Source organism: Anabrus simplex, chromosome 2 (assembly GCF_040414725.1).
Source record: "Anabrus simplex isolate iqAnaSimp1 chromosome 2, ASM4041472v1, whole genome shotgun sequence".
NCBI classification, from domain to species: domain Eukaryota; kingdom Metazoa; phylum Arthropoda; class Insecta; order Orthoptera; family Tettigoniidae; genus Anabrus; species Anabrus simplex.
Genome location: NC_090266.1, coordinates 1,157,265,868 through 1,157,278,188, shown reverse-complemented (window position 1 = coordinate 1,157,278,188; position 12,321 = coordinate 1,157,265,868). Strand labels below are relative to the sequence as shown.

Below are 12,321 nucleotides of genomic sequence, written 5' to 3'. Positions count from 1 at the left end.
GGACCAACAACAGGCTTCTGGAGTACAAGTTAGTGACCTAACGGTCAGAAACAGAGTTTGAGCAGCCAATTTAATATCCTAACGACCCACTCAAATACCTGCACTGAAGAGACTATACCATTGCCGGAGACTGCAGTTTGCTAGAGATCATGTACACTGGCCACTAAGAGACTGGCATCCTGCGCTGTTCTCGGTGAATCCTGTTTCATGTTATATTGTTCAGATGGTCGTCTGCTAGTCTGGAGAAAGACATGGGGAGTGATTTTCATTTGAGTGCTGTACAGTCTACCGTTGCTTATGGTGGTGGGTCTGTTATGGTGTGGACAAGCATAAGTCTTCACATGAAAACTTATCTACTGTTCATTCGCAGTGGATCCTTAACTGTTTGATGGTACATTGACAAGATGTGATTCCTCGCGTGAGGCAACTTGGAGAAAATGCAGTATTCGTGTATGATAATGCTTGAGTGAATGATGCCACCAACATTGTTTGGAGATTCCTACAAGTGCACCAGCTGTGATGGAGTGGCTGTCCAGAAGTCCCAACCTGAATCTGATCAGACAAGACTGGGACCAACTGCAGCAATGCATCTGAGCAAGAAATCCACCATCCCAAACATTACAAGACCTTGAAGACGCCCGTTTGGAAGAGTGGGGATGTCTGCTTCAACTGAACATGCGTCACCTTTTCAGAAGCATGAGAAGGCATTGTGAAGGTGTTATTGATGTTAGGGGTGGCAATGCTCTTTATTAAGATGCTAATTACCACATAGCCATTTTGATATATGACCAGGGTCACTTTATTTATGACATGTTGTGCTATGACATCATATATTGAGTGTCCAAAGAACAGTTTCCGTTCATTTCTTATTTGTTGCAAAGAAGATTTATTTTCATTGCATGTCTGTTTTCATTTCTATATGTATGTGTATCATGGAGGTATGAACATATAAAAGGGTGGCCAGCTGTGTAGTTTTGGTGTTCTTATCAACTAACACTTGTCATTCTATCCTTTTAGATAATGAAGCAGCATAAACAAGTAGAAGCCACAGCATACCTGTTGGAGAAAACTGGTGACTTCCAGGGTGCTCTAAACCTGCTGCTGACAAAATTAGATGCAGAGATTGAGCAGGCATTAGACTCGTCAAGCAATACAAACTTAGTTGATCTTACGGGGCATTTAATTGGATTATGTCAGCGTGGTTCAGCAATGTTAGACGAAACTGGACGACGAGCAATGTGGTTTCCTTTGCTTGAAAGTTTAATGCGCCCTCAACGTGAACTCCAAAGCAAGCATCCAGGTACATAAAAGCATTAGTTGATTGAGTATGCAATATAATCTTTTCTGTCTGTTACAAAGCAGATTTTTCTGCAATTACCTGGATATTTTGAGTAATAATCAAGAAAGTTGCTATGTGTTTTGGGTCATGGAGCTATGTACTTGCATTTAAGAGATGGTGGGTTCAAGCCCCCACTGTTGACAGCCCTGAAGATGCTTTTCCACAGTCCCCCATTTTTCACACCAGGCAAATTCTGAAACTGTATGTTAATTAAGGCCATGGTCACTTCTTTCCCAGTCGTAGTCCTCTCCTATCCCATCATTGCCATAAGACCTGTTTGGGCTGGTGTGACATGAAATTGAAGAGCAAAAATATATATATTTTGAGAAATGTAATAAATTGAGGAAAAAAGTTTGTTTGAATTCTCATTTTCAGCCATTCTAGGAGTGGCTTTTCTTGCTTTCCCAATCTAACCTGGCATATACCAGATGGGCCATAACATTCTACTGCTTGCCCAATTAATTGCAAATGCATACACCTAATACTGGTTTGCCAACTCAAGCTATCATTATGCACACAAGTATGGCTATTGACTGCAGTGTCCCAAACCCCTTACATGAAGCAACAATAACAAAGAAAATTAGTGTTTTCTCAGACGTTTCAGAACCAAGAACATTTCTAAGAATTGTTCATTTTGTTGTTGTTGTTGTTGCTGCTTTTATGGCAATCAGGTCTTGTCTTTTCCTGTTCTGACCATATTGTCTTCTTTCTTGCAGCCTCATAGCTGGATAGTAATGAATAAGGAGGTTGTTGACTCCAGTAAAAGCTCTCTAGTTACATATTAAGTTGAAACCAGCTGTATATCTATCATTTTAAGGAAAAATTCCTTCTTGAATCAATTTAACCTAACACACCTTGGTACAAATGCTAACAGTTTATGAGATAGACAAGCTTAAAGTTGGTTATTTTGGAAGACAGTTTCTGTAATAGAAAATGTATAACCCTGTTTATATATATATATATATATATATGACTGATTGAGTGAAACTTACATTAGTTGTATTGAGTTTAAGGTAGAACCATACAATAGGGACCTCAGGCAAGAAAGTTACAGCATGCTGCAGACTTCCGCAGCTCGATGCATACGGCTTAGTTGCTTACATGATTAAGTCATGATATCAGCTGTTGACAAGATGTCTACCTGATTGGTCTAGACAAACCTGGCTCATAGTAACATTCCATTGGTTTAAATCATCATGGTTGTATTCGCTTACAGCTGGCAGTCACACTCGTCTGTATTGAATTCCTGAGAGTGATGGCTTATTTTATCAATTTCAGCTGGTGACAGCGACTGTTGATGAAAGTGGTATGGAAAATGTTGTACGATTTCCATATTCTTATAAAAGTAAACCTATTTCTAGGGGTGTATAGCTAACTAGAAAGCTTTTACTGGAATCAAAAACCTCCTTATTCATTACTCTCCAGCTAGTCTTGGCAATGAACATATCACTCTCCTACAAGTAGTCCGTCCGGTTTTAAGCCCAATAGCTGGTTGGAACCTGTAGCTCCAAATGTTATGCAGTTATATGAAAACCACAGAAACCCGTGGTGGTGCCATAATGAAGACCTACAAGGCATAACAGGAAATGAGATATTGTGTCGTTACTTTCCTCACTGGGCTGGAAAGTACTGTTGCAGCATGATGAGCCCTATGAGTAGTACCGTTTGTAACATCCAGATGCATATGTTTTTTTTTTTTTTTTTTTAATGCTATTTGTTCGGGGCATCGACCTATAGAGATCTTTTGCCCCTACTTGCACCATGTGATATGAACCTGCATGTAATTGGAATTGAGGAAGTGTAGTGTGTTGCATGCGAGGAAAGGAACGTTAAGGAAGCTCCAAATGTTTTTTTTCAGCACTACCCATACCTCTGCAACTTCCATAGTGTCACAGCCATACATGATACTGGGGCTTCTGTGGAAGCTACATTTTGTTGTGGCTTGCACTAAGAGACAGACACCAGTATACCCGATCCATAAAAAAATAGCAACTGGTGGATTACCAGTAATACAAATAAGATTTTTATGTCAAAAATGAAGTTCCTAAAAGTAAACCGTATTTTAATTTCATCATTTGTGAATATTACAGTACCTGTTCAAGCTCCTTAATCCTTTTCAGTCAATCAGTAACTATTGATCTGCATTTAGGGCTGTCACTCAAGTGGCAGATTCCATATCAGTTCTTCTCCTAATCTGTTCTTAAATTATTTGAACAAAGTTGAAAATTTACCAAACATCTCCCTTGATAAATTATTCCAGTCCCTAATTCCTCTTCTATAAACAGGTATTTACCCCAGTTTGTCCTCCTGAATTCTAACTTCATCTTAATTTTATGACCTTTCCCACTTTCAAAAACTCCACTTAAGCTTATTCATCTACTAATATCATGTCAAGCCATCTCTCCACTGACGGTTTGAAACACGTTGGTTACTCAAGCAGCTCATCTCTGTACTTCCAAGTCTTTCCAGCCCAAAATTTGCAAAATTTTTGTAACACTGCTCTTTTGATGAAATCACCCAGAACAAATTGTACTGCTTTTCATTGATGAATCTTTTCCACTTCTTGTAATAAGTAATCCTGGTGAGGGTCCCATACACTACAACCATACTCTAATTGGGGTCTTACCAGTGACTTATATGCCCTCTCCTTTACATCCCTACTACAAACCCATAATACCCTCATAACGATATGAAGAGATCTGTAACCCTTATTTACAATCCAGTTTGTCATGTTTCAGTCATGAAATTACCAGTGTTTCGCCCCATTGTGGCGGATAGCTCTTAATTTCGATTGCCACACCTTTCCGAGATGCTCATAATTGGAAAGGCCTAAAAGAGCTGGAATACTATATGATTTATATGATTTACATTTCAAGAAAATGTAATTTATATTGAGGTCCCTATATTGTAGGTTTACTGAATTTCATTAACAGAAAAGCTGTGATCTGTTGCTTTTATGCTCAACTGCTATTTGTTTGAGGTGTTCAACCAAGTGACTAGTTATGGGTTCCTTAGTGTCCTTCGGTCTGTTATTATTTTGTAGTCTACGCCCCGCATCTAACCTCTCTCAAGAGTGCATATTAACTGTCTCTACTTTTCCAAACTCACCTTTGTATGGGTTGATCCCCTGGGATACTTGCTGCCATACCCTGAGTTGTGGATGAGCTTGTCGATTCCCATCTGCTCATGGACCTTGTTGTAAGACCTGATTTTTTGTCCTCTAGCTGTGTCATCCCTGCATAAAAGTGATCTCCACATAGCCCCGGCTGATCTCTCCTATGATCATCAGACACCGCTTTTCATTATCCTAAAGTAATGCCCCAGCTTGGGAAATCTAAATGATGATCTGTAGCCCATGAATTATTACTTTCTAACCTTCAGTTTCTAGTAATAATGTTTGGAGACGCTGAGGTGCCGGGATTTAGTCCCGCAGGAGTTCTTTTATGTGCCATTAAATCTACAGGCAAGAGGCTGACGTATCTGACCATCTTCAAATACCACCAGACTTAGCCAGGATCAAACCTGCCAAGTTGTGGTCAGAATACCAGTGCCTCAACCGTCTGAGCCGTTCAGTCTGGCCCTCCAGCTTTTCTTTCAATCTTCATATATATATAATTTTTTTATAATTTGCTTTACGTTGCACCGACAGAGATAGGTCTTACAGCAACAATGGTGTAGGAAAGGGCTAGGGGAGGGCAGGAAGCGACCATGGTCTTAGTTTAGGCACCTGGTTGCCATGTGCGAAATTGGGGAAACCAAGGAAAACCATCTTCAGGGCTGCCGACACCGGGGCTTAAACCTGCTATCTCCTGAACGCAAACTGATAGCTACGTGACCCAAACTGCACAGTCCCTTGCTCGGTTCATATAATACTACATTTGCTGTTTTATCATCATCGTCATCATCCCTTTATGAGAACCATCTTTCCTCCATTCTTGGTGATCTGTTCTCTGCATGAAACTCTTGAGGTCACTTTGATCTTCATACAGGAGAAATGCCTACAATTGGCAGACTGCTATATCTGAATTATAAACATGTTCTTGGTCACTACACAATCGCTTCTTGAATTGCAGCATTAAAAGTGAACAAAATATGCCCCTTCCTTTGTGTTTGTTAATTTTAATTTTTGTCCAGCTTGTCACATTGAATCCATTTTACATCCATATTTCTACCCCATGCCTTTGCTGACAGGACCTAGTGTTTACAGTGCACTATGTCTTCTGGTATAGGCTAGAGCAATTTTGTTACTTTCATTGACCTGTCTCCGTCTTATCCTTGGCTTTGACAATGTCAAAGTGACTGAGGTATGAGCGATGCTAGTAATGCCATTCCTTATGCAGCCAGTCCCTGCTATGAATGGTGTGAAAATGTTGCTCATGGGGTCGGTTGATGCATGCATTTCAGTGGGCTTGGCAGTGATGTGTAATAGCAACTTCTGGCTTGGTGAGGAAAGCAACAGGAAACTACCTCTCTCCTCATTCCCTAGTATGCCTCTTCAGTGATGCCTAGGCCATCTATGACAGCTGATGGCAGAGCTGTTGAGGATCCAACCAGCCTTAGGGCTGAGGACTGTACATAGATACATACATACATACTGTACATACATATATACATTACATAAATACATTTCTACCCCCTGTGGGTGGGAGACTTAGACGAAGAATACACCCACGGTATCCCCTGTCCATCATAAGAGGCGACTAAAACAGCGACCAAATGATTGAACTAGAACCATGAGACTACTTGCAATTAGTACCATCAAGCAAGGAACGCCATGGGTCGCCCTTACTTGCGAGTAGTACCACTATGTTAGGTACACAATAGGTTTGTGATTAGTAGCAACAGAGGGTGAATCAGTATGGGTTTTACAGTACCCGTGATTAGTACCACTATATGAGCGACACTGTGGGTCTGGATTGCCTGTGATTAGTACCCACTATGTGAGAAACAAGTACGAGTCCCTGTAATTAGTATTGCTATGTGAGGAATACCATGGGTTTGCATTGCCTATGAGTGGCACCGTAATGTGAGAAACAGCATAAGTCTGCGTTACCTGTAAGTATTACATTACCTGTGAGTAGTACCACGCTACTTACAATTAGTACCGCTACATGACAAATACCATGATTCTTACATTCCTAGTGATAAGTACCATTATGAGAGGCCGTTGACCTGGATTTTTAACCCCTGTAGACAACAAGCATCATTGATTCAGGATTGTGCTTTGGAAGTAGCCCGTTGGTCAGTATGTACTATTGTTTTAAGATAGTTTCTGGGAAGGTGAGGCATTGCTGGTTGAATCCACTGATTGTTTTAAGTTCATAATCATTGTTCACCGTCTCTTTTTGAATTCTAGTCAGTGGATTGATTTTGGAATTATTTTTAACTTTCAATATTGTGAGCTGAATCCGCTGATTATTTTAAATTCATATTCATCCATTCATTCTGCATCATCATGTTTTGAATTCTGGTCAGTTTTGGACTTTTGAAATTGTCATTACATTTCATCTCATTTCATACCATTAGGGGCCGTGATTAGTACCACTATATGCCTATATCACCGGCCTTAGGGCTGAGGACTGTACATACATACATACATACATACATACATACATACATACATACTGTATCAGGAAATGATTGTGGGGTTTGAGCATGGGAAGGGTCTCGGGTAGTATTCGGTGAATTTTGGAGCAGGTACAGAGACGGATAGTATCGCAGGGCAAATAATAGATGGTAATTCATTTTTTTGTAAAATTTATTAACAATATCCACAGATAAGTCACCCTGCAATGGAACCGTAACTCGAACTTGTAGCTAATATTTGCCAAAAATATAAAATAAAAGATTTATGTTATGATCTTCTTGATGTCTGTTTGCTTGAGAATATCAAAATAACTATTACTCTTCCATAGAACATGAACAACCTACAGTCTTTCTAATTTAAATGCAAACACAAAAATAGCACCTTGGGATATAATCAGTTCATCATTGATGGTGTTGACCTACAGTCTTTCTAATTTTTGAATCACAAAATGAACACACACTTGTCATGGAAAGTTTGATAAATTAATAAAATATTTGATCTCTTGCTGTAAGTCTTTCAGTTCGTTTGGATTGAAAATGAAATTAATAAAGCACTTGAAAATCCTAAAGTTCCTCTAGGTAATGTGAATTCAATTAATTAATAACTTGAAAAGGAATTTATAGCAAAATATGAACTTTTTTAAATGACGAAAAAATTATGAATTGATATCCACACGAAGCACTTGTAAGAGCACTGTACTGGCCTAAGTGCTTTGTAAAAAATCAGTCAGTTGTGATTACTCACTCAAAATACGAAAAGATCTGCTTACAAGTGTTGGAGTTGGTTACTTGGTGTCTGGAACGTTTCGCGGAGTGCGGGCGAAGACTCAAACTCAGCACCGGCGATGTTCAGTGAAGATACCACGCCAATTTCCCTCGTCGACGTTCCTCAATGGGTACCATAACTGAAGAAACCATGTAAATCCCTCGTTGGATGCGACGTTTGATGTAGCAGGATCTCATAGGACTTTTGCCAAGATTTCCTTTGTTCTTGGAGGTAATATCGGAACACGGAAAGTTCAATTGGCACTATTGAATTCACAAATATCAGGATATTAATACTACACACTGTCGTAATGTACAGTTCTATTCTTACACTGATTTTATGATGAATTAACATTCACAGTCCATGCTGCAGAAAACACAGTTCTTATATACACAGTTCATGGGTTTGAGATGTAACACAGTTCATAATCGTCACTAATTATGTCTGAAATACGATTGTAAAGTAATGAACACAGTCCATAAGCACTTGAAAATGTGATTTGTAACAGTCTCTATCACAGTCTCTGAACAAATATTATTAACAGATTAAGGCGGTTTTATGGTTGTATTTACACCACACTAGTCTGTACTATTTAATATTATTGTAAAAAGTCCTTAATGTTCACTGGGTTTCTCACAGTGGTGATCGAAAGATCGAGAAAGTGCACAAGGAGAATAATTAAGTCTTGCCCTGTTATGGGACGAATGTCTTGTAAATAAAGTTACACACAGTTCACTGATATATTATCGCAAGAGAAATATGTCTTATACTATAATAATTTCGTGTGGCTATTACTAAAATCAGATAAAAAATTGTATGTATGGCTTTTCAGGCGTTTGCTCTATTAACCAGCATTTCGTCTTAGGTCTTGTAAGGCAGACCCTCCGATGAGTATGGGCGGCATCTGCCATGTGTAGGTAACTGCATGTTAATGTGGTGGAGGATAGTGTTTTGTGTGGTGTGTGAGTTGCAGGGATGTTGGGGACAGCACAAACACCCAGCCCCCAGGCCATTGGAATTAACCAATGAAGATTAAAATCCCCGAACCCGGGACCCTCTGAACCGAAGGCCAGTATGCTGACCATTCAGCCAACGAGTTGGACATGTCTTATACTGATTGAAGTGGTTTTAAATTATGATTTCAGTTTACCACACGCAATGATTTAGGATATTCTCACAGTTCAGAATTATATGAAATTAGTACAGTTCACGATGTCGTAGATTAGTCAGTAAAATACTGGACACTTCAATTCTCACTTCAAATTATAGCTTTACTCTGTTAATAAATTCACAAGTATTATATTACGATAATTCACCTTGAGAAACGTCTAGAATCTTACCGTCGTCGCGGCGCGGCAGAAACTTTACGTACGGTACGACGTCCTTTCACTATATCAACAGCGTTCGATTACGGCCACGATTATGTCCTCGCGAATCGCGACGGAGCATACTTTCTGCACACACACTCTGTACACGGGACTGGTTATGGCCTTGGCCCAGTGGCCTATTTATACAGGTCTGGCGAGCAGCGCTCAAAATCAGGTGATAAAAGGGCGAGTATTGCTCCCAAACTTTAAATTATCATATTTCAGAAACCACTGTACGGATTGATTTCAAATTTGCAGGGTTTTGTTTCCAGAACATTAGCTACAATTCAGCATTGGTCTCGTGTTAATCGGTCCAGGCATTAAAAAGTTCATAAAAATAGCCGAGAAACTTCTGTAGGCGAAGTAAGCTGCAGGCGGCGGTGACGTCACTTGACTTGCGTTCTCCCTCATAGAGTGCAGTAGGTACGAGAACATTCTCTCACACAGCTGTTCATGCATCGGAACTGAATTTTATGTTAGAAAATAAAATTTATATGTGCCAGGGCCTATGCCTTCCTGGTACAATACATACATACATACATACATACATTTATTTCTACCCCCTGTGGGTGGGAGACTTCAACGAAGAATAAACCCACGGTATCCCCTGCCTGTCGTAAGAGGCGACTAAAACAGTAAGCCTGTGGTGTTCTGCATATAGGCCCTGTTAAACAATAAGCATAATCATTAAGCATCATCTCGTACCATTAGGGGCTGATGACCTAGATGTTAGGCCCATTTAAACAACAACCAACTTCATGAAGATCATCATCATATTTCTACTATTACTATGTCCACACAATCTCTCTGTCTGGCTTCTCCAATATCGAGCTTTGACTCCTGTACAACACTTTTATGCTTGGGTTATTAGTGATTGTTGTTGTTGTCAGGGGAAGAACATGCAAACTATTTATCGGTGTTGTACAGGTTGTGTAGCTCTAAGCTTGGATTTGGGAGATCGGGGGTCCAAACCCCACTGCCTGCAGTTCTCATGATGAATTGCCATTGTTTCCTATTTTCACATTTGGCAAATACTAGGACTGGACTTCAATTAAAGCCATGACTGCTACTTTCTCAATTGTAACCATTTCCTCTTCCAATGTTGCTGAAAACCTGAGTAAGGTAACACAACATTAAACACACAGCATTTTCACCAAGCTGTACTAGAATTAAGGCAATGGCTGCCACCTTCTCAGTCCTAGCACTTTCCTGCCCTTGTGTCACCGAAAATTGTGTTAGTGTGATGTTAAACTGCTAACAGAAAAAAAAAAATGGCAGGGGAAACCACAGGATTATCAGCCTCAGTAGGTTATTAGCATTCTTTCTTTTATAATGAAAAGCTTTTAGAAAGGATTGAAATTGATATTGTTTTTATAGTTCTACAGGAGCTGACACAGCAGTTACTGACCAGTATGAGTGGATATGTATCACTGCCTGCAATGCTTCAAGTTATTCTTAAGGACCCAGCATATACTGGTGGCAAGTTTGGTGACATCAGAGAATTAATGATGGGTAACAAAGATTTTTTATTTTTTAAAAATATATTTTTCTTTAATTTATTGCTCTTGATTATCTTTAAAATGAAGAACTATGAAAATGTTTTCTCTCTCTGATATTCCTCATACCCAGCTTTGACAGTATCTTGAATATGATTCAAGTTCCTATGCTTCTGGCACTGTTCTTATTAAATGAGGGGAAATGCACACTCTGTTAGCAAATTCAAGACATTTCTATCTGCCAAGGAGGGTCCAAAAGTTCAGACTCGACATATAGTTCCTTACCATGAATACCTTACACCACTGATACATAACCAGATTCAAATTAATCCCTTTGGGCGACTACATTTTTGCCAATCTTGGCAAAATTTCTGGAATTACAGCTGAAAACCATCTGCAACCTTCTCTAGCGATGCTGCTTTTACCTTATTTGGTAAAATAAAATAATCTACTTTCAGCTGTTTTTTCATGCTTGGAAAGAAGTAAAGGTCACAGGGGACTAAATCAGGTAAATAGGGAAGATGTTCCATGTTTGATAAGAAACTGTGAGACTAGTAGGAACCAATGTGCAGGAGTTTTGCTATAGAGAAGGTACCATTGCCCACTTTGCCATGTATCAGGCTGCTTACGACAGATGAACTCCCACAAACTATGTAAAACATCCAAATACAGCTCCTTGTTTGCCGTTTTGCCTTCAAGAATAAATTCTGAATGGGGAATTCACTTCAAATCAAAATAACTTCTTGCATGATTTTCCCTTTGCTGCAGTCCTGCTGGATTTTTATTTTTTTAATGCAATGGAGAATTAAAAAATCAAACAGTTAGCAAGCTCTTGGAAATTCACTTTTTTAACATTCCAGTTCAAACATACCTACCATCCTGGTAGTAAGGAGAAACTTTGCAGAGGCTTATTTCAGAGAAACCCAGTTTAAAAGAATTCTGCATTTGACAAACTCAACAGCAGTTTGTCTACCTAATTTCCTTCACCACCACCACCACCACCACCACTCCATGTTTTAATCTGGGATAAATGGGTTGGATTGCAATTTAACATAAAGGAAGCTGAAAGTTGTAAATTTACGTATGAACTTCAGCAAATTGGATGAAAGAGCAAGACATACAAAATATACAAAGTCATTTTGAGAGAGACTTTAAATGAGGTTCTTCATATGTACTCTTATGTGGGTATGGTGTTCTCCCTTGCTATCCATACTGCATGGCTAAGCGTAAGTTCAAGACGAAAGCTTGCACAATTCAATTATACCAATTTCTCCGCAAATTAAAATGTTATATTTAATTTAAATATTGTACTTATGATTTTATAATTAATTTTAATATTATAATTATTGTTTGTTTGTTTGTTTGTTTGTTTGTTTGTTTGTTTGTTTGTTTGTTTGTTTGTTTGTTTGTTCAACCCTTGTCCCGTTTCTCTACAGGGTCAGCTATGAAGAGAGATGAATCTGTCATGACAGGCTTTTATGACTGGATGTCTTTCCTAGTGTCAACCTCATTAGAGGAGTTAATGAGATGAAATGAATTACGTGATATATGATAATAGGAAGGGAGAGGGTGAAACCCAGTGTTGGCATATAGCCTACTCCTGTCAAATAGCACCACTGGGTCTGCTCAAGACTTAACGTCCCCATCCGACAGACTAATCACCATCAACAGCGTCATATGACCTCACTCCATGTGAGCGCTGTGGGAAAGTTTGGAATTTAATCCAGGCTTTTGGTACGCAATCTAGTGATTAGAAATTGTATACCA

The 12,321-nt window shown here is 39.2% G+C and overlaps 1 protein-coding gene across 2 annotated transcripts in view; it reads left to right on the top strand.

Annotated features, from left to right (window-relative positions):
- Positions 1 to 12,321, top strand: part of Vps8 (vacuolar protein sorting 8) — a 221,275-nt gene that overhangs the window by 192,041 nt on the left and 16,913 nt on the right. For both annotated transcript variants that reach the window (XM_068225913.1, XM_068225914.1), the window contains exons 18-19: positions 1,018 to 1,300; positions 10,436 to 10,570. In XM_068225913.1, coding sequence (XP_068082014.1) covers positions 1,018 to 1,300; positions 10,436 to 10,570 — 418 coding nt within the window. The remainder of the gene's footprint in view (positions 1 to 1,017; positions 1,301 to 10,435; positions 10,571 to 12,321) is intronic.